Raw genomic sequence first — 23,148 nt, forward strand, 5'->3', positions numbered from 1 at the left:
CAAATGGCAAGATTAGTTGACAATTATGTTTTTGGTTTCTTTTTTTCTTTATCTTTGCGGAGAAAGAGTGAATGCCAACAACTCATATGTGAAGTTTTAAGGGCAACCCCGGAAGCTGCAACTGCAGATGCTGCTGTTCAAACAGCTAGACTTGCAAACAAGGCCCCTGTAAAGGAAAAAAGGCAAGCAAAAATGCATGCATATATACACAGATAGATGCATATGTACATACATTTTATGCACATACAGATACACAATTTATCAAGTGCCAGGACAGTTTTGATGGATTTTAGCATTAACTTCATTTATCAAGTTATTTAAGCTTATACAAGCAAACTTTAACACCCCCTCCACACACACACACACACACACACACACACACAGAGAGAGAGAGAGAGAGAGAGAGAGAGAGTCTAATGAACATCTTTGTGCTAAAGAACAACAATTTTTGTGTTGTTGCAATGGATAACACCGTATCAAACCATTAGATGCTAACTCCTTGAATATTGAAGCTGTTGTGTTACCCATGATAATATTTAAAAATCATTATTCTCACAAATTAATATTGCATCCTTCATATGTGACATTTCTAATTTAGCATTATCATATTGTATGAAAAATTAATGTATATATTTATGTTTCACCTTTACTTTCTCTGGCATGGACCATTGATTGATGACCTGTCAGATCGCTAATTGGTCACTTTAGCTGTCAGGCCTGTCACATGAGATTGTGGATTCTTTGACAAAATGCGGATAGGATTAGATTAACTTTGAATCCTGATAAACTTAAATTATCTAATCATTACCCTACTGTTTAATAAAAGAAACATACTTTCATTCAAAACAACAAAATTGATAAAAAAAAGTCCCACTGGAGTGCAGCTCAGGATCTCAAAGTAACACAGATTAGTCTACTAGAGAAAACAAATTACAATGAACAATGGAATAAGATGACTGAGAAGTTCATGTTGATGGTGAGCTGGCTGATGCCTTCCTCCCTTCTTCAATCTGGCTTGAATAGCCTTCTCAATTGGCAACTGCCCATGCTGATACCAAAGACTCATGAACAGTTACACCAATGCTTCTCGCTTCTGCTTTCATGGTTACTTCCCAGGATGGGGCCCTTCTGTGGCCTTTGGAATTCGTGTGCCTAGCCAGTCCTGTGATCTGTGTGCTTAGTTCCCTTTTATCCAAACTTTCCTCATGTGACCGAGGGTGCTGTTTGCCTCAAGCATTATGGTACCACTTGAGGTAGCTTCCCTGTTCGCTCAAATCCTCTTCCACATGACTTGTTCTCATTGGCACCAGGGCTCTCCTACAGATGCTCAACTTTTAGCTGTCAACAATTTAAAATATTGATGTGGTCAGCTTCCATGGATATCTTACCTTCTAATTACATGATAGGTTCCATGACTTTTTTTGATTTCAGCCTTTGCTTAGGTCTGAAACTCCATTCCTCGTGCTTAGCAGTGTCTAAATGTAGATATCAATATGGATTGCACTTGGGATAATATTGCAAAAAATGGTGCAAAAGGATTTAGAATTGGACTGGAACCGTATATTTGATTTTAGGGTTCGGATTTGAATTCTTCATTTCTAGATCTGAGAGTTTCATGTCAGTTTGCTGAATAATTTAGTAAGTGGGAAATGTCTGCACTCTAGAGGTGTCTTGTCAAGCCTCTAGTGGGAAAAAAACAACAGAAATTGTGAAGAAAGGGGAAATAGAGCTACATAAGAGCTATATCCAAACCGACCCACTTGCAGCCTACTTTCAAGTGCATCAGTTTATTTTCTTTTCGAACTATAATCTGAAAATCTTGATAGATCACTTGTACTTGAATATTATGTCTTCAACTTTTGCTCATCATGTTTTAGTAGCTATTATATGTTGGTAAGGATGGTAATAGAATTGGAGTGGGAATAGTAGTGGATCAACGAATGATAAAAAAATTGTACATGCAAATAGGAAAGTCATGGACAATGTTGGGGGAACCGGTACCAGTTGTCCAGTAGGATGAGTCGGTACGGGCCTGGTACGGTACGGTGCAGGCCCGTATTGACATAGTAGAAAAGACGGAGGAGAGGGAGAACGAGAGAGGAAAAGAGAGAGCGGGGGAGGGAGGGAGAGGGAGAGGAAGGAAGAGAGGCCGGCTAGGGCCGGTTGGCGGAGGCCGGGGCGACGCGGAGGGGGGCTCCGCCTCCGGTCCTTTGTTTTGTTCGAAATAGGGGCCCGAAGGGGGCCCTTTTTATTTTTACATTTTTTAAGTTGTAGTCGGCAAATCCATTGCCAACTTCACTTAATTAAGGGGTTGACTTCAACTTAAAAAGGGCAAAAATTAAAGAGGCCCCCTCCGGGCCCCTGTTTCAAACAAAACAGGGGATCAGGGTGGAGTCTCGCCTCCGCGTCTCCCTGGCCTCCGCCTCCTCCGCGCGGAGGCTCTCGAAGGCGGAGCCTCGCCTCGCGTCATCCCGTACTCTGCCTCCTCTGCGTGGAGACTCCCCGGCCTCCGCCGGACAGCCTTTCTTCGTTCTTTTCCCTCTCCCTCGCTTTACTGCTTTCTCTCTCTTTTCTTTTTTTTCTTCTCCTTCCCTTCCGGCGACGACGTCTCGGTTTTAATGCTGGAACCGCCCCAGTCCGTTGCTGATACGGCCGGGACGCCTCGAACCGGACAGTTTGGGATGCTTCTGCAGACTTTGGTGACTAGTGATCTAAATAGGCATAGGAGATGAGTGAGTACTTAGGGGGTTTGATTTTGGAGATGAGAGCTAATGGAAGATTAGATCTTTAAATTCGCAGTAGCTTATGTTTCAGCAATTGCAAATATATAATTTAAGAAAAGAGATGAGCACTTAATAACCTTTAAGCACATATCAAATTTGTTACAAATAGGTTACTTTTTCACGGAGAGAAAAGAAAGATCAACATGTAACGATGATAAGGCAATACCACCTGAGAGTTTAACCACACAACATGGGTTGCTAGTTTTAGATGTTTAAGTGCAAGAAGAAAGGAAAAGAAATTAATAAACATTCAAACATAAGATAGTGGAATTTAAAAGGGGAAAATGTTATACCTTTCAGGGATAAATTATTAAGGGAGGAAAATTAGAATTTAAGGACTAGACTGAACAAAATTTGGGACCAAATGGCCAACTATATTAAGAGGTAACTAAAGATGTTTTACGAGAGTCAAAAGGGAAAAAGATGTATGCATAAAGAAACTTGGTGGTGGAATCATGGTTCGTTGAAATAGTATCGGGAGTTCGGGACCGATATTGGTCGGTGAGTGGTACGATACAATAGAGGTCCGTATCCGGCACTTTACGAGCTCTTTTTTTTTATTTTCAAATTTGAACTGAAGTTGATAGACTGTTTGCCAGGTTCACTAAAGAAAAGTCGGCATGTACTTTGTTGGCTTCAATTCAAAATTTGAAACTAAAAAGAGTTCGAAACAAAGGATCGTGATTAAAAGTGAGGATAAAAATAGCTAAAACTAGAAAAGGAAAAGTAAAAATTTTGATCAAGCTAGATGTATTAAAAGTGAGGATAAAAGGTAATAAGAAAATTAAGAAATTAAAGAAAGATGGAGGCATTATTTAAAAAAAAAATATTAAATGAGGATTCTACTAAAAATTTATTGAAAAAAATATAGTAAGGAAGAAGTCAAGGTTCTATTTGTACAATTCATAAAAGCAAAGTGTAGATAGCTTTGAAAAGATGCAAAAATATAAGGCATTGGGGCCAAATGAAATTCTTATCGGGGTTTAAAAAATCATGGGAGATATTGAGTAAAATTCACTTACTAACCTATTTAATAAAATTATGAAAACCAAGAAGATGCTAGATGATTGGAGAAGTATTATAATAGCAATCTATAACAAGGTTCACTGAACTGGTATCGGAGGGTGTATCCGTTGGTGACAGATTTGGCGTGGTATAGATCCGTACTGTGCCGTTTCAAGTATACCAAAACAGAGAGAGCTAGAGACGAAGAGGGAGAGGTTGAAGGAGAGAGCAAAAGAGGGAGGGGGGAGAGAAGTCGAGAGAGAGGGAGAGGGCTGAGAGGCCATCATTGTCGAACGGGGGAGAGCCGGAGGGAGAGGGAGTGGGATAGGGAGGAAGGGAAGGAGAGAGGGAGAGGGAGGGAGAGGCCGTCGTTGTTGAGGAGGGAGAGAGAAAGGAGAGGAGAGAGAGACTTACCGAGGGAAACTTGTCGTTTGTGATGCTGTTATCATTGAGTGCCGAAGACGGAGGCCATTAAGGTTTCGAAGGAGGGGAATAGGTGAAGCCATGATTGAACGAAAAAACGAATGCATAGAGGGGCTGGGGCTAGAGTGAGCGAATATATACTAAACCAATATTATCAAAAGTGGGCCAGTAGCCGACTGGTCCAGTTTGATTGCCCCGAGTCGACCGGTTTGGCAAACCATAGTCTATAAGGATAAAGATGATATATGAAACTTTTCTAATTATCAAGGAATTGAGCTTGTGAGTCACTCTATAAAATTATGGGAAATGGTAATTGAACGAAGATTAAGAAAAATAATAACTGTTTCAGATAACCAATTTAGATATGTGCCTAAAAGATCAACAATGGAGGTGGCCTTTTTACCTGGTCAAGTGATAAAAAATATAAAGAAAAAGGAAAAAGTCTGTATATGGTCTTTATTGATTTAACGAAAGATTATGATAAGATGCCAAGAAAAGTGATTTGGTGAGCTTTAAGGACGGATGTACATAAATGGTATATTGAAATAATCAGGGACATGCATGTGGGCTATCAACGAGTGTTTTTCTAGTCATATTAGACTTACATCAAGAATTAGCACTAGGCCCATATCATTTTGTATTATTATGGATGAACTCACATCTAATATTCAGGAAGATGTAACATGGTGTATAGTATTTGCAAATGATGTTATTGATTGACAGAAAGAAAACTAGATTAAATACTAAATTGGAATTACAGAGGAAAACTTTAAAGAGTAAGGACTTAAAAAAATAAGTAGAACAAAGACAATATATGGAATGCAAATTTAATAAGAATGGAAATGAAGTCGTAATATCAACTAAGTTTCATGAACAAGAGATACCACAAAGTGATCGATTTTGTTATTTAGAATCTATTATACAAAATAATCGGGGAATTGATGAAGATGTCAGTAATAGAATTAGAGCTGGTTGGACGAACTGAAGAGGTGTATATGGAATATTATGTTATAGACGCATACATGGGAGACTTAAGGAAAAATTTTATAAAACAACAATAAGGCTTGCAATATTGTGTGACTCAGAATGCTGGGCAATAAAGAAAGCACATGAAAATAGTTCGAGTGTGACAAAAATAAGAATGTTAAGATGAATGTGTGGTACAACTAAAAAGGATCGAAATAGAATGCACATATTAGAGTTGTTGGAGTTGCTCAGGTTAAAGGCAAAGTGATGAAAAATTGATTGAGATGGTGTAGACATGTACAACGAAGATTTGAGGAAGCTCTTGTAAGGAAAGGTAGGTACTTTACTTTGTATATGAATATATTATAGTTGTCAAAGTTGCTCAGATTAAGGACAAAGTGATGAAAAACTGATTGAGATGGCATAGATAGTACAACAGAGATATGAGGAAGCTCCTATAAGGAATGATACATACTTTAGTTTGTATTGTAGGTTGTAAGAAAAAAAGAGGAATACCTAAATTAACATCGATGGAGGTTATCAGGAAGGCTAAGAAGAAACTAGGCATAACATCAGAGGTGGCCTTAGATAAGTTGGTGAATGAGGATCCATAAAGCCGGACTCAAGTAGTTGTGAAAAGGCTAGAAGGTCCGCCGTACCGGTACCGGTCGGCGTACCGGTGGCCGGCCGGACCGGTACGGTACCGGTCCGGTTCGGTACGTACCGGTTGGTACCGGTCCCGTACCGGCCGGTACGCGGTGGTTTCAAAAACCACAGTGCGCGGCGCTGTGGTTCTAAAAAAAAAAAAAAATCGCACCGGTGCGAACCGGCCGGTTCGCACCGGTACGAGGCCGGAACCGGCCGGTACGGGATCCGAACCGGCCGGTACGCACCCGTACCGGCCGGTTCGGATAAAAAACCGGGAAATACCGGTTTTTTATCCGTTCCGGTACCGGTCCACGGCCGGACCGGTACGTACCGGCCCGTACCGGCCGGTACGGCATTCCATGGGCTAGATGATTATGTTGATTTTTTTTTTTTTGAAGCAACATGATTTTTGGTACTCACAAGGTCGATAATCAATCTCCATTGTCCTTTTGAATTTTAGATCCTTGTACATTAAAGTATACCAGTAATTTTTACTAATTTTAGGTGGTACATAAATCAAACCATATTTCATTTAAAGTCATTCACATGTGACACCTATTTCATGTAAACGCTATGCATGCTTATGGTATACATCTTTGATTACCTTATATACAGTTAGCTAGTTATTCTTATCAACGAGTTCATCTCAATATAGTTACTATTTGGTTATAGGGATGGATCAGAAGGCCTTTCTTTTGCCTTTCGATTTACAGATGCAGCTGTATCAATGCCTAACCAAGGTATACATCTAATCTACTCATGATTGGATGAGGCTATTTTTTTCTTTGTATTGGTAGCTGAAAATTTAATCTCAAGTGAATGCAATCTGTTTTTGAAGGCATGGTTGTATTAATTCTTATTTGTAGTAGTATTTGTTGTATTTGGGTCTTCGTAGTATTCGTTCTTCACGAAATCTGTTTATTGTTTCACTAGACTTTTGCTGAGTTATTGCACAATATGTTGGTTGCTTTTTCACTGAGTTGCCAATTTATTACATAGGAGATATTCACATTGTTCTTCCAGAATTGTTTATATTTTCTAAACTTGTTTCATTAAGTCCTACTTGTGCATGACCACTTACCACTTATCCTTTTCAATTATGGCAACCAACATCCTCAAAAAAATGCAATTTGATCTCAATCCTAATCCCAAGGGCACAGTCTTAGCAACATCCAAAGTAAACAAAAGCCACCCTCTCAATGTCCTAGCAATTATATTGCAACATATCAAAATATAACCTGGTTGAATTGCTAGAATTTACAAAATCCATTCTTGGTCTACAAAGAATTCATCGGAATGATAATAAAACCCAAAAACTGATTTTCAATATTTATTGGATCATTTATAGTTCAAAGCAAAGCATGTGATTTGCGGTTTATAAGCTGAACTAATTTGAAGGTTTTCGCTATCCATGATTTTTTTTTTGCTAGAGTCTATCCATGATTTTTTTTTTTTGCTAGAGTCTATCCATGATTTTTAATTAGTTAAAATAGTTAAAATACATTAGATGCAAAGTATACTATTCAGAAATTTAGTTTGCTGTACTTTTATTGTACATAAATTAATATGTAGAATTCTTTATCTGCATAAACTAAGTTATAGAAGTATAATTTACAGAAATTTAATAACCAGATTTTGCTTTTCTGTTATTTCTGCATAGAAATTAAGAAATTTCTGTTTAAGAAACTGAGTTTTAGAAATAAATGTATGTGAAATTCAGGGGACTGTTATTTATTACACAGAAATTTCTGCAGATTTTTTATTTTATTTTACAGAAAATTATGTTACAGAATTTTAGTATATCCAAATATAATATGCACAAATTTAAAACTAGGATGCAGCATTCAGAAAATTAATTTGCAGAAGGTCAGACTTCATTTTTTTGGAATGTAACTTTTGAGAATTTATTTTATGCAAATTTAGTTCTTGAAATGTAATATACAGAAATTTAATTTTCAGATGATCTAACATCCAGAAATTTTAAAACCAGAAAATTCTCAGAAAATTAAAACAGGTTTTGTATCAGAAATTACAGTATAGAGAATTTTTTAACACTGAATATATATGCAGAAAATTAACTATATATATTTAGGATAAGAATAGAGAAAGAAGAAATTTAGGATATTAAATTATTAATAAATATTTATTTTATTAGAAACAGAAGCCTTGACTCTATACTGTTCACTTTTGCCAAGTCTCGGGACTTCCCTCGTTGCTATCAAACTCCACATCATGGATGCCCACACTGAAGTACTTTGGATGCCGGACAAAAGCACTACTTATGTATAGACTTTTATGGTTATAGACTCTCTAGGACTCATGTCCTAGTTGTACCGGTATTAAAAGCCAATGTATGGGCTCCACCATCCTCTCAAAGTGAAAGTAGGAAATAACTTTTAACTCTAAGAGAAAATGTCCCAAGGTTTGGGAGTGCTCTATAAGTTTGTTTCCAAGTCGTATACCAATTTGAACACTTCAGTATACTAATAATTGCAATCATGGTTTGCCGAACTGGACCGAATTGGCCGGTTTACCCCGTTCCAAACCGAATCGGCACGATTTGGCGTTGTTTTTCAGAAAATAGCATGAACTGCTCTGAATCGGACAGTTCGAAGCAGAATCGAGCGGTTCGCACCTGTTTGAACCGGTGGCCCTCCTTTTATAATATCTCAAAAGGCTTGAATTATGGTTCGTCGAACTGAGGTGAACCGAGCGAGGTGAACTGCCCAGTTCACCCCATACCAAACATGGTAATCGACCAGTACAAGACTCAGTACCGGTTCGGCTAATTTTGATCTCAGTCACTTCATAAGTTTTCATGTTGCTATGATAAATAGAAATCTTATTAGGAAATTATTATTAGGATCAAAATAAATCAAATAAGCATTGTCAACTTCCTAATATGATTGGGGATCAAACAAGGCCATGACAATAATTCCTAAAAATGGTATGGCACATAGGCTCTCATTTCTAGCTGATTATGGATTGTCAGTTCTCTTCCATGTCAAGCTCTGTGTGTGTGTGTTTTTTTTAAAATAAAAACCTGAATTCTTATAAATCTAATGATATTAAACTACTAGGATTGGTCTTAATATAATTTTGAATTCAATAAAATAAACATTGATCAAAACTTAACTTGAAAACTGTTACAAAATGACTAACAACAAGAGATTTTGATATAACTAAACTAAGCCCAATTCAAACTATTTACTACGCCAAAGATAATTAATTTTTCAAAATTTTCTCAATAACAAAGGCTTGGAGTATTACTTGTCAGAGATCTCAACTGACCTCTGGGAGCTTGTGGCGCAACAACCCCACCACCTGGCTTTGCCCTACTTGAATATTTTTATGTCAAGAAAGTGCATGTATTTGAACCAATGATTGCTGAACTGAGCTAAACCGCCCGGTTTAGCCCGAACCGAGCCGACCCGGTCTCCAACTGGATCAGTTCTCCAATGAAAAATGGTTCCAGCCTCCTAGGGGCCGAAACCTGATTGGATGTGGCCGGAACCGGCCGAAAATTGACGGAATTGGTCGGTTTCGTCCGATTCAAACTGGTACCGAACCAGTACCAAACTATACCGGTCGCCGATTGGTACAGGTCTCGGTACCAGTTCGATGAACTTTGATTTGAACCAATTGGACTATATTGATTCAAGGATTGCCGAACCGATATCGGGTACCGTACCGATCGTCCTCCAGTCCGGTTCGGTACTGGTTCTGACCGAATCGAACCGATACGGGACCAGATGGCTTGGTTCGGCAATTCTTGGCCTGGTTCATGCATCCACACGCCATATTTTTCATTTTTTTGGAAGTTTTCTCTCTTGTCGAACTTTTTTTTATGAATTTAAGTCTAATTTGATTTTTTTTATTTTCTTGATTTTTTTTTATGTTTTCTGATGTTTCGGTGGCAAAATTGACCGGACTCTGTGCAAACCGACTGGTTCGCATCGAGTCCTGACCGAATCGGATGGAACTGTCTAGTTCGCTCTTGTTCCAGCTGGAATTACTGTGGTTTTGGCCCCTTCTGTCCGGTTCCGTCTGGTTCGCTCTTGTTGCGGCTGGAATTACTGTAGCTCCAGCTCCGTAGGGGCCGGAACCGTTTTCGATGCACGAACCGACCCGATTAGAGACCGGATTGGCTTGGTTTGGCCCGAACCGGGCAGTATGACCCGGTTCGGTAATCCTTGTATTGATCACAATGTAGACACATAATTGGATAGTTTAGAATGATTGGTAGTCCGATTAGAGAACAATTTGTCCACTGATGAATTTGTTAGGTATTTTTATGGGATTAGTATATGGATCTTGTATGAATGCTTTACATCAATTTTTGTGTTTTTATACTTAAACCTATCTATGCAAATAATGCTCTCTACGTGTTCTTGATCTAGTAGAATTCAATGAACTTTACAATGCTGACCTTTTGAGTTTAATGTGGATTAAACATGTTGAAAATATTACAGAAGCTTTTAAAGCATGATTTACATAATAACACTACTGAAGCCCTAAGTCAGCATTTTACTTTTTGAAACAAACCTGTTATATGGCTCAGATTGTACACAAGTATGTGACAGGAAAAATGCTGATATCGTAGAAGATTGAACTTCGAGAAAAATGATAGAGTCTAGATAAGTGACAGCCAGTTCCACTGCCTTCTTATATTTACTAGTTTCCTTTTTGGGATAAAATAAAAGTTTCCTCCTTTGTTGTGATTTCGTTGCATAAATATGATATCCTTGGCATATAAAATTACCATTATGATCATAAATCATAATCACCAGGAAAACATGATGTAGCATGGAAACTCTCAGAATAATAAGAAAACTTAATCTGCATGACATAATTTGTCCAGACGATGTTACCCAACATCATTACAACTGAAGACAGTTAAGCATTAGACATGTTCTGGCATATTGGGAACAATACTTTTGTTAGTGTAAATATTAGTGGCTTTGAAATAATATTGCACACTTGGTCAGGATTTTGTCTGATCAGGTTCCTGTTTGACATGGACCTAGTCAGTGGATGTGTTCCTTGCTGGGTTGTCTTGTTTGACTTCAAAATGTTTACAGAAATAATGACTGCATAATAATGCCCTCAAGTGTAAGAATAAAGTACAATGCATGTGTATATGAACCTGTAACAATTTGGCCGTGGAACAATTCACTATGAATTACACCCACGTGTCAGCTGGAGTCATCACTCTGCTGCTTGGAGGTAGGCCCAGATGTATCAGACAACAGTCAATGGTGAATGTTTCTGGTGTAAAAGAAATAGTGCTCTTACTATGAACTGCCCAAGGGTGAAGACTTGTTCATCCAAAAATTACTGTCTGTTAGAGCCATCTTCCAACACCTTATCAATGTGTGACACACTCCTAGTTATGTAAATGCTCAGAATTGAACAAACACATTATGTTCAAATGTTCCTCATAACTGATAGGGTTTGTACAGAATATCTCTAATTCTGAAATTCTATTATTTCCACATGTTTTTGAATTTCTGATCTAAATAAGTAATTGTTCACTTCAAATTGATGAATAAAAGTCAAGTTTATTGTTTAGATGAATTGTTATTCTTCTAAAATTTCATTATGCTGTTGATTTATTTATTATTATGACTTAATCATTTGTCGAGTTTCTTCAAAATTTTAGGTGCTGGTCAAGGATGGCGGAGGGGTTCAAATGTGCAACAAGAAGGATATGGAACTGCAGCTGTTCTTCCTGATCAGGGAATTTATCTAGCAGCATCAGTTTATCGCCCAGTTCTCCAGGTTACATGTGTACATAAGCTTTTTATTATGTCTGTATATTGTATTTTGCAGATAATTTTATTGATATTTGCTGATTTGTTGCTCTTTGCAGTTTACTGACAAAATTGCATCAATGCTGCCGAATAAGTATTCACAACTTGGGTATGTTAGAAGTTCAATTGCCATGCTCCACAGCTCCATTTTGAATATATAACTCATTTGCTGTTTGTTTTAATGCATCCACTTGTCATATCTTCTTATGCACAATCATTCTTGTGGTTTTGGTCCAACGAGTGTTTTCTCTGTTGTCCTCTGATCTTATGATTTATAGGCTGGTACTATGCTCCCACTTCTCTAACACATGCATGCACACAAAGTTGCCTTGCTGAAACAGCTATAAAAGTTTCTTTATTATTATTAAATATTTTTAATAATTTTCATCCTCTTTTACAGAACTTACATTTGCGGTTATTTAATCGAACCTTAAAATGAACCAAGAAACAAGTGCTATAATCACCAAATTAAACACTCTGTGGATCATATGGCTTTAGTATCTGCTTTCCACTTTATCATCATGACATGGGTATCTACTTTGATTTATTTTGTATGAGATGTTTTGTTCATTATAATTATTAGAACCTTATCAGCTATGTGACAACATTCAAATTTTTTATTCTCTACCTAATGTTAATGCTACATATAATATCTGCGCAGGAATTCAATTAAAATTACTACTAAGTGATGGATTGTAAAAGTTTTACTTGATTGCTATAAGAACTTCCTAGAGTCCAACAATACTCTAATATGACTCCATGAGCCTATGATTGGTGTGGAAATCGGTTGGGTTGGGTTGGGTTGAGTTGGAGAATGGCCCAAGCCCAACTCGAGACCCGAGACCTATGCCCAGAATCCAATCCAACCCAACTTGACCTTTACCTCGGGCTTCTCAACTTAAACCAACCCAACCTCAATTTTTTGAGCTTAAATACAAAATTGGGTTGGTGCAATTTGGGTCATGTGGGGTCAAGTTGGGTGGATTAGTTCAGCCAAGTTTACCTACAAACATGGTTCGCCACCCCGGTACTGTGACTTGCACCGGTCGGCTACCGATATGGTATGGTACGAGTCCATACCATGACGTGTTGTAGTGTACTGAACAGGAAGAGGGAGGGGGAGTGGGAGGAGGGAGGGAGAGGGAGGGGGAGAGGAAGAAGGAAAGGGAGGGAGGGAGGGAAGTGGAGAGAGAGAGAGGGAGGGAGAGAGAACCCAAACCCTAACCCTAACCCTAGGGGGTTAGAGAGAGGAAGGGGAGAAAGGACGGGAAAGGGAGAAGGAAGGATGGGAAAGGGAATCTCCAGCAAAGATCAAGTGAGGTGGCATCCGAGAAAGATATTGAGCGAGGAAACCATGGAGGGTTGGGATTGGGCGAGGAGGCATCCGAGAGGGAGATCGAGCAAGGCGACCACTGGGGGTTGGGGGGGGGCTCAAGGAGGCATCCAAGAGGGGAGGTCGAACAAGGCGATTACTTTGGGGGAGAGGGGGCTTGAATTTTTTTTTTAAGTGCCAAACCATCTGGATCATCCGAACCATTTCAGTTTTTGATTGGTTTGGTTTGATACGGCCCTAACCGCCTAGTTCGGGATGGTTTGGCTAACCTTGCCTACAAATGCTCCGATGCTATACGAATAAAACAAGATGAACTAGGGTTTGTAACATGAGTGTAATATGGGTCCTAATTTCATCTAATTAAATGGATACTAATGTCATCATGGAAAATGGAGTTGCATTTAATATATGTATATTATAATTTATATGGGTTCGAGTTGCGTCATGTTGCTCGATATCTTAGTCCGAACCCAACATGAATTTGAATTGAGTTACAATTTCCACCCCAAACTCAACATTGGTCATGCCTAGACACGTCCAAGCCCGACCCAATTTTAGATTGGGCTAGGGTTGGGTTCAGGTTGACTTGCCCAATTTCCACTCCTAATTTTGTTTGTGTTTCTCCAAAGTTGATGGCAAAGCTCAAGTGCAAGAAGCTCTAATGCCATGTCACTCGAGGACCAATTGTTGAATCACTGGAATATATGGTCAACAATATTAAAGGAAAATGTCCAATTACATTCACTTATTGTAGGCCATAACGACATAACCTCTTATGTATAATAACATATGATGTTTGTGTACACAATATAAAATGTATAATAGGGTTATTTTATGAGTATTCAACTACACAAGGAGCTAGCTAGACATTACCTTCCAAGATTGCATCATCTTGTAGGATCCTCTAATTCATAATTTTGTATGGTGGATTCTACTTGAATCAGTAAGCTTTATGAGCTGACAATCAAGGTTTTAAATATTGGTAGGATAGCGGGGTTTCCCACCACCCCAAGTATCGGGATAGGACAAGTTAGGAAATGTACTAGGAGGGAATTCCATTATCCTGGATTTCAGCATGTGCGGTGTCTCATTCCAAATCAAAACTAGGATGCCCCCATCCCATGATACGTAAAACATGGTCCACAAAAATGGTTCCATAACCGGTATCGATCAAGTATAGGTTTGGTATGGTTTGATGCGTGATATGCAATAGGGTACCGATAAGAGTAGATTCACCAGTCTAGGGTTTGTCCTAGATTTTAAGAGAGGGGCAAGGAGGGGGGAGGCCGGCCTCCTATTGGTGGCTAGCAGAGGGTGGTGGAGATGGTGGTGGTGGATGTGGTGAAGGCTAGCATCTTACTAGCGGCCTAGGAGGATGAGGATGGGGAAGAGGTGCCAGGCTTACCTCAATCTAAGGGGTGGTTGGTTGAAGGTGCTCTAATGGTGAAGGATGAAGAATCTTCATTGGCGGATTGATAGAGGATCAAGAGAGAGAGAGAGAGCAAGTAAGCGAGCAATCGAGGAGAGAAAAGAGTGCATGTCATATGAGAGTGACAGGAGGGTTGGGGGTTTTATGTCAGGGGATCGATTTGGCCCCGAACCAATAGGTACTGGTGAGAACTGAACCGAAACAAGTAGAACCCAGTTCCACTCGGTTCAAACCAATTTTGCACCTATTTTGAGCCAATTTTAGGAACTATCCCAGTTCCATGTCTATTTGATTCGATATGCCCCAAAGCACGATGATTCGGGATGGTTCCATAGACCTTGATTTAAAACCTCACTGATTGTCCTAATTTTGTGGTCATCAACATCTAATACATGGTTTCAGTGGAAATGCTACTGCAAGTTAAGGCTCTCTATCCTTGATCTAACCATCCTAGGGGTGTGCAAAAAAAAGGGGCCGGACCGCAAACCCAATCCAAACCGATCCCTTTGGTTCGGTTTATATCAGTTTTTTAAAATTCTGTTTGGTGTCGGTTTGAGAAAGGCATGAACTGAAAATTTTGGTTTGGTTTCGGTTTGAGTTCTTAAAAAATCAATTCAAACCGAACCAACCTGACCCAATATATATATATTTATTTTAAATTTTTAAAATTTTCTTTATATTTTTTCTTATATCTAAAAATGAAATTTTTGTGTTTAGATTTAGTCCCTGCCCATTTAACCCAACCTATTGAACATCAACTCCATATAAAATGGAATTCTTATGTTTAGACTTAGCCAGCCCATTTTGCCCAGCCCACATAATATCAACTCGATAAGCCAAGCCGAATCAAACCGAATGTCAAGAGTCGGTTTCAAGTATTTTTTTAGATGGCCAATTCGATTTCGGTTTCGGTTTTAAAAAACTGATTAAATTGGATCTATTTCAGCCTTTCAAGTATATCTCCAAACTGACCCAACCCTACATGTGCACACCCCAGGCCCACTAGCTAGGGCTGAAAATTGACCCATGCTAGAGCATCCCCAACTCTACTTCTCTTGACCTTAACCCAATCCAAAGAGACCTTAGGTTAGGATTTCTCTAATTGAACCCGACCCGACTCCCTAAGCTAAATTTGGCTTGGGTCAGGTAGTATCTAGTTGGGCTGGATTGTTTCACATAAATCAAGTTAGCTCAGGTCGTGTAGGAAATTTAATATTAAAGGTTCGGGGCATACTAAGCCGTATTGGGAGCAGGCTGGCATGGTTCCACCCTCGATTCGAGAAACCAGCGAGGGAGATGGAGAGGGAGAAGGAGAGAGGAAAAGAGAGACAGAGAGAGAGAGAGGGAGGGAGGGAGAGGGTAGCGGAAGAGAGAGGGAGAGGGTAGCAGAGAGAGAGAGAGAGGCGAAGGGAGGGAGAGAGGGCTTTTGAAGCTCTCTCTCCTCCGCGGCACTGTAATTGGGGTAGGGCCTCTATTTTGAAACAATATAGGGGCTTCGGCCACTTTTTTTTTATTTTTTTAAGTGAAGTTGGCTGGCTGTGCCCCTATTACGATGCTGCGGACGAGGGAGGGCTTCGAAAGCCCTCTCTCGCCCTCCCTCCGCCTCTCTCTCTACCACCCTATCCCTCTTTTCCTCCCTCCCTCCCTCTCTCCCTCTAGCACTCCTCTCTCTTTTCCTCTCTGCTTCTCCCTCCCCCCCTCCCTCACCGGTTTTTGTTTGTCGGTGCACGCCAGAGCCGCATGGCATGGTACTAAGACTCCAGCGAGCGCTCAACTGAAATCTTCGGTGAGCACCGTGAGCCAAAGATGTTAGACGCCAAGAGGAGAAAGAAATTGGCTGTAGTTTAGCGGTGGCAATTGGCAAAACCTATCGGTAGTGACGCCAAGAGGAGAAAGAAATTGGCTGTACTTAAATAGCCGTTGGAAGCTAGGTTTTCTAGCTATCATAGGATTTACTAATAACTTTCGGTCAAAATACTACTTTGTATTATGAACTACAAAGATCTAAAATATAAATTTTGAATTGAAGAGGAACTTTTAAATCTCGTCCCCAATATGCATCGGGCACATCCATCTAGATGAACCTTTGAGTCAGTTAACACATTCAAAACTATCATATGGGCCGGCTACTATAATTCAAACATGAATTAAATCTTTATTCTCTTATCAATTCAACTAGACGATTTCAAGTCAAACTCCTATATGTAAAAACAGTTGGAAGAATTTTCTCAATGCTCCACCAAGTTAGAAGGTATTAAATTAGCAGACATGAGTTAAATCGACTTAATCATCTCTCCTAGAGTTTCTTTCATCAAAGTATTTAGCATCTATAGAAAGCTTTCTATGATAATCATGTTAGCCTCTAAAATTCAAATTCTTCATGCAAAACTAGATTTCACCAGCAATCTCAACAACATTGACAAAAGATCCCTAGATCAATTTATAAATCCAAACTTTGAATTGAAGTTTTATGCACACCACATAGTCTCTCATACTAGAAATCATATGATATTTAAATCAATCAAAGGAGTTCAATATTTTTGACCATGCATCATCATAATATTTCAAAATCAAGCATATTCAGTAATAAAATATCGTTCATCAAATTCATGCATCGTGAATAGTATGATTCAAATTTATTAATATAATAATCTTATAATTTGCCGGTAAATCTAGAAATATGGTTACATTATCTACCTTGCGAACGAAACCAAACTATAGATTTAATTAATTTTGAGAATCTCTTTTAGAATCTAAGACTTCGGCATGCGCTCAACTGAAATCTTCGATGAGCAAGAGGAGAAGGAGAAAGGAACCAATGGTGGTTTAGTGGTGTCGATCAGCAAAATCTTTCGGCGATGAGGCAAAAGGGGGTGTGGGGATCTTTAAGCATCCGTTGGAAGCTAGGTTTCCTTATTCTTGTAAGAAATTGGGATGGAGGAGGCGTCCATCTCCTACTCCAAGCTAAAAGGGTTCTATTCTTTTTTTTTTTTTTTCTATCTCCTACTCCAACTCTTACAACTGGGCCGATCAAGTGGACTAGGCCTAGTTTCTTATTAGCTGGGCTGGGTGTTACAATCATACTGTTGTTTGTATAGCTAGCAGTAGATCCATGTATAAGTTTGTTGATTGAGGTTCAGAGGACAGAATCAGTTAAGCTTTTTGAGGAGAGAAGTTGTATGAGGATATTGCTACATATTGCTACATTAATACAAAGTCGTATGCAGTTAATTTGTTTTCTGTCATAAGAGATCATATCTTAAATAAAAAATAACAAAGATTGAGTGGGTGAAGTTACACTACTGCTCACGATCGTTTAGAGCATGCCACTAAATTTAGATAAACATGCATTTGATGATTAGTTAGAGTCCCTTTTATTTTGTCAGGTGGATATGCTTTTCGTGTTTATTTCTTCTCAAGCATAAAAGTAGTCCTTTTTCAGATCATCATTGGTGCCTATTGTTGCTTTTCTAATGATTGCTACATTATTAGCTTTTATAAAATCCAAAGCTTCTCGGATCTATAATTGGATAGATGATTTATATTTGTGGATTTTAGTGGATCTTACTTTGTCTCACGTGGTTTGTTAAATTTTGCAGGAATGATGGTCTGTTAGTATTTGTAGAGAACTTTTTGAAGGATCATTTTTTGCCAGCAATGTTTGTCGATTACCGAAAATGTGTCCAACAGGCTATATCAAGTAAGCGTCCATGAACCTATGTTAGTGATATGCTCTTACATATGGTACTTTATATAGCTTTGTAAATGAACCTATGTGCCTTTATCTTCTTGGTATGTTGGATGTGCTGTTGTTATGATTTCTAATACACCTTTCTCTTTTATGGTAATGGTAGTTCCATGAAATATTCTCTCCTTCCGTCATATACAAGGTTGATAATTTAATGACAATTTGTTTCATGGAAATGCATTGCATCCCGCTTATTTGACTTTCCTGATGCAATAACATCCATGTACTTAGCTCAGACAACAGTTTTTTACTAGTTTCATCTTCTGTGCTATCTAGGAATATAGGCATGCATGTGTTTCCCACTTTCCCTCGATCTCATGTCCATACCTGCATGCGTGCATGCAATAATGATTTTAGTACTAAATAATAGTGAATATTATCAGCTGATTTTAGACAAAAGGATAACAAACCTGGATTGCAAACTTTGGTGAAAGACTTGATAGAAAGTGGAGCATATTCCATCTTGTTTTGCCTTTCACTTGCTAATCCAATATAATCCACACAAGTTGAAGTCTTCAATATCTTTTTTGTTTTATGCCATTCAACTTCAGTGCTTGTAATTTCTTTTCAGGTCCAGCAGCATTCAGGCCACGGGCTCATGCTGCTTCAGTGTATAGCCCAGTAGTCGATAGGGGCCGTCCTGTATTGCAAGGCCTTTTAGCTACTGATTTCTTAGCAAAAGAGGTTCATTCTCATCATGTCCTTGTAATTGATTATCAGCTAAGTTCTAAATTTACTCTGATTTCTTATATGTCATTACTGCAGGTGCTTGGCTGGGCACGTTTAATGCCAAAATATGCAGGGGAACTTGTTGAATATGTGCAAACATTCCTGGAACGTGCCCATGAAAGATGCCGAACTTCATACATGGAGGTAAATCATATATATGTTATCCAGAAACAAAGATATATCCTCCTAAGAACATCTCTAATGTTTTTGTTGGAGCATCCCATATCAATAATTTGTGTAAATACTGAAACTGCAGTTAGTGTTTTGCTTAAATCGTAAAAAAAATATTTTGTGAAAATATCTCCAAATTCCTTATCATTTTTGTTTTGCCATGCTTTAGCCAACGTTTTGTTTCTCCGGTTCTAAATGCCTTGATCAGCTATTCAGCTTTTTGTCCAAATATTCACTTTCCCTTTCTTGATGGCGCTCAAGCCTCAACCAGAGCAAGAGAATTCTAAGAGAACAGTGGTAGAGGGGATCGTTTGTATTAGACAAAGTCAGCCATGTTTCTATGGTTACATATGCTTGATTTAGATAAAAACTTGATTGTATTGCTTATTTTCTTTCTATATCCTAGTATAACGACATGCCTGTGATTTATAACTGAGTAATTGTATGAATAGATAAATTGCTCTGTTTGAAGCAGATCTTTGATTTTTATCATATGAAGTTATATGTGGCAACAATATATTTGATGAATGCACAAGTAAGGTATGACTGATGGAAGGACAAGTCCATATGGGAAGCTTGAGATTTTAAGGATAAAGGGCTGGTTATTCAAAAGAGTATATTAATATAATGGAACCATTATTATCGTACAATGAGGCAACCTATATTTCATACGGAAGGGTAAGAAAAAAAAGGGGACACATGAAAGTTTGTGAAGGGACCAAAGGTTTTGATAGACAATATGACATACCAAGATTTATAGACTTGAACCCATGGTTGGTGGAATCGTTCTGAACCGCCCGATTTGAGGTGTATCGAGCCATACCCGCGGCAGCCTAGGATGGTTCCAGGCTTCCAGCAACTAAAACGAGAAACTGGCAATGGAGGGGGAGAAGGAGAAAGAAAAAGAGGAAAAGAGAGGGTGGGGGAGGGAGAGGGAGAGGGAGAGGGAAGGAGGGCTGTCAGAGCAGAGGCTCCACCCTCCGAACCCCTATTTCGATCGACCCTTTGTGGCCCTCCGGCACCCTCCAACGCTCTTCAGAGCCTGTTCTCTCTCCCTCGCCCCTCTCTCTCTTTTCCTCTCTCATTCTTCCTCACCCTCTATGCTGTGTTGGTACAGATCCAGCACAGAACAACATGGAGGCGTACCAAACCATGCCACGGGCCAACCCGTACTGGCTCTGGTACCGGCATGACAAACCTTGCTTGAACCTAATAGTAGAAGAATACTGCTTAAGCATGTTGGTATGTCTTAATTAGGGCTTTATAACAAAGCAGGCACATCGAAGATGTGAAAAGTACGGCCAGAAGTTAGAACAAAGATTGCTGAAGTTGAGGATCCCTTTTGCTATTTGAGGTGTTACTCCATTTTGCTACTAATCTTGGGTTAGTATAACATGAGCCTGGCCCTACCCAACTGGTAATTTAGGTTTGGTTGGGTCAATATGTACCTAACATAGGTTGGGCTGCGGCTAATAAGAAAGTCAACCTGACCTAAAGGTCAGGTGAGGTTTGGGTTGAGAGCTGGGGTGACCCATCTCAACCTGAGGACAAATAATGGGGGCAGGGAATTTGAAGTTTACTGAACAGATAGTACAAATTCTAAAAGAGCAAAAAATTGGTGGAAATTGACTTTGAAAACTGATAATAAAAGATTTGGTGAAGAATTCTTTCTTTTAATTTTGATTTTGTAATGTAATAAGGTGGCAAATTCTCTAAGTCATCAGATAAATACTTTCCCGCCTTGGAAGTTTCCTTTTGTGTATTTATTTCAGTACTTTGGAATACATATTAGTGATTTAGATTTAACTTACTGACCTCTAAACTTCAATTTTATTTATATACTTTGCTAGTTTATCTCAACTTATGCTGCTGATACATTTCAATTTTGAGAGATTCTCAGGCTGTTTTAGAAAAGCAGAGCTATATGCTTATTGGGAGGAACGATATCGAGAGCTTGATGCGACTTGACCCATCAAATGCTTATTTACGAAAATCCTCGGGGCAACCTTTTCTTGAAAACAATGTTCCGGATGCAGAAACTGTTGAAGTGGAGACAGAAATGAGTGACTTATTATTGAGCTTGCGTCCAATCAAGCAGGTATTATCTCATGACAGCTATTGCAGTAACTTGTTCCTTGTCTATGTGCATAGACCAATACTGGTGCATGAATGTATGCGTGTCTGTATGTGTGTATGCCTATGCACAAAGTATTGAGTTATATCATTTTTCCCTATTTGTCATATCTACTATTTTATATTGAGAAAAACAGGTCACTGTTCAGAAGCTAATACATATTCATATGGTTATCTCTTCAAGAAGCATTGAGAATCTGCATGGAGCTAACCTATTGCCACAAATTTTGATTCATCAAGTACAAAATTTAAAGATGGGTGGGATATGGGGAACACATACCTGACTTTGTGGTTAGTGGACCATAGGTTGTCCACATATGGCCCACTGATTATACACATTACATACAAGTCACTTCATCAATGAACCCCCACTCCAAGATTAAAAGCAAAAATAAATGCATTAAACATTTGGAGTGCAGTCCCTAGCTCTCTTTCAATTTCTGTCCTCTTTATTACATATTTGCATTCATATATAAAATTTCTTCCACAATAAATAGGACAAGAGGCCCAACCTTTTTGATCTAGTTGTAATATTGTGCATTTGGGACTGATTTTTGTGGAGATATTTACTTAATCAAACTTTTCCTTTCTTCTATACTGGAGAGCTCTGTCTCTACTAGGTGAGTCCCCATTTTTCCTACCAATACTTGGCAATTCCAAGCTTATCATTTCCATCAGATGTGGATCAAGGAGGAAGAATGGGGTGGTGATTGAGGAATTGGGAGAGGATTTAGAGGGTAATTATGGGTGTTTAGAGGTTGAGCAATGGTTGTAGATGTGATCGGAGTTTTCATGTAGGTAGCACAAAGTAAGGTTGATAATTGGTAAGGAAGAATAAAGAAGGGCGAGGATGAAAAAGGGATAATGCTGATAGAGTGGTCATACAGAAAGGGTGCGTGGAACGAACTTCGGAATTTTTTTGGCCATTATCAGGGTTGATTCAACGATGTTTGAATTGGTAAATTATCCACGAAACCTATCGAAAGCTTTCTTGCCAATCTCAGTCTCACTCTTCTGTTCTTTTCTAGATAGTTGATTCATAAGAGCTATGTAACTCAAGGTAAAATATTCTTCAATTTTTGTGTGCTGTAATTATTTCATGTCATTTCTGGTGTTCTGCAGGAAAACTTAATCCGTGATGATCATAAACTCATTTTGTTGGCATCTCTTAGCGATTCTTTGGAATGTCTAGCGGATTCCATTGAAAGGTAAAGCTCATCTGTCAAATTTGTTCTATGAATGAGTTTCAGCAGTTTTTTAATTCTAAAATAAACACTGCCTATTAAAATTGCATTTGAGGACAACAAACATCAGTACATGGAGTAATGCCCATTTTGGAGTAATATTATTTTTTGAATCATACCTCTAAAACTAAGTTTGGTTTAATTTAATGTTGGAAGAAATATTTTCCTTTTTGTTTTCCCTGTAATATTTTGCTTTGTTATATTTGAGTTATTAAACAATGATTTTTTCTTATAGAGGTTTGGTCTGAATTTTCAAACTATATGTGAAAGGATCATGCTTGTGAGCTATGGATTGAGCTAGAAAATGGTTAATATGTCTCAAATAGCTGAGGCCCTTGGATATTTGGAGTTAGGGCTGCAAGGGTGTCAGGTTGGATCAGGGGCGCGCAACGGCGACCTAAATGTATTTGAGCTGGGCTAGAAGAATTAAATCGAAACTGAATCCAATTCCGTTCGGGTTGGATTGGATTGGATTTAGTATAATTTTGTCAATCTATTGGATTTATTTTGGTATCAAATGTTGTCAAAAGTAATCCAAACAGAAACCATTATAAACAAGTATAAGTTGATTATTTAATTATATCATAAAAGTATTATAAATAAAAAAGTTGTAAACAACATGTATACATGATCGAAAAAATTCTACATAAGATTTGAATGATTACTACATAATTATAATCAACAACACAAATTATTAATAGATTATATCATGAAAAGAAAGCT

At 38.5% G+C, this 23,148-nt stretch overlaps 1 protein-coding gene across 2 annotated transcripts in view; it reads left to right on the top strand.

Moving 5' to 3' along the window:
• Positions 1 to 23,148, top strand: part of SEC8 (subunit of exocyst complex 8) — a 63,492-nt gene that overhangs the window by 26,260 nt on the left and 14,084 nt on the right. For both annotated transcript variants that reach the window (XM_039115888.3, XM_088708667.2), the window contains 9 exons: positions 67 to 182; positions 6,498 to 6,565; positions 11,488 to 11,606; positions 11,698 to 11,747; positions 18,000 to 18,100; positions 18,720 to 18,832; positions 18,914 to 19,021; positions 20,949 to 21,146; positions 22,304 to 22,389. In XM_039115888.3, the coding sequence (XP_038971816.3) occupies positions 67 to 182; positions 6,498 to 6,565; positions 11,488 to 11,606; positions 11,698 to 11,747; positions 18,000 to 18,100; positions 18,720 to 18,832; positions 18,914 to 19,021; positions 20,949 to 21,146; positions 22,304 to 22,389 (959 nt within the window). The remainder of the gene's footprint in view (positions 1 to 66; positions 183 to 6,497; positions 6,566 to 11,487; positions 11,607 to 11,697; positions 11,748 to 17,999; positions 18,101 to 18,719; positions 18,833 to 18,913; positions 19,022 to 20,948; positions 21,147 to 22,303; positions 22,390 to 23,148) is intronic.

The sequence above is a fragment of the Phoenix dactylifera genome, chromosome 12 (assembly GCF_051530095.1).
Source record: "Phoenix dactylifera cultivar Ajwa chromosome 12, Ajwa_hap1_PhDact_Kaust_v1.1, whole genome shotgun sequence".
Lineage (NCBI taxonomy): Eukaryota > Viridiplantae > Streptophyta > Magnoliopsida > Arecales > Arecaceae > Phoenix > Phoenix dactylifera.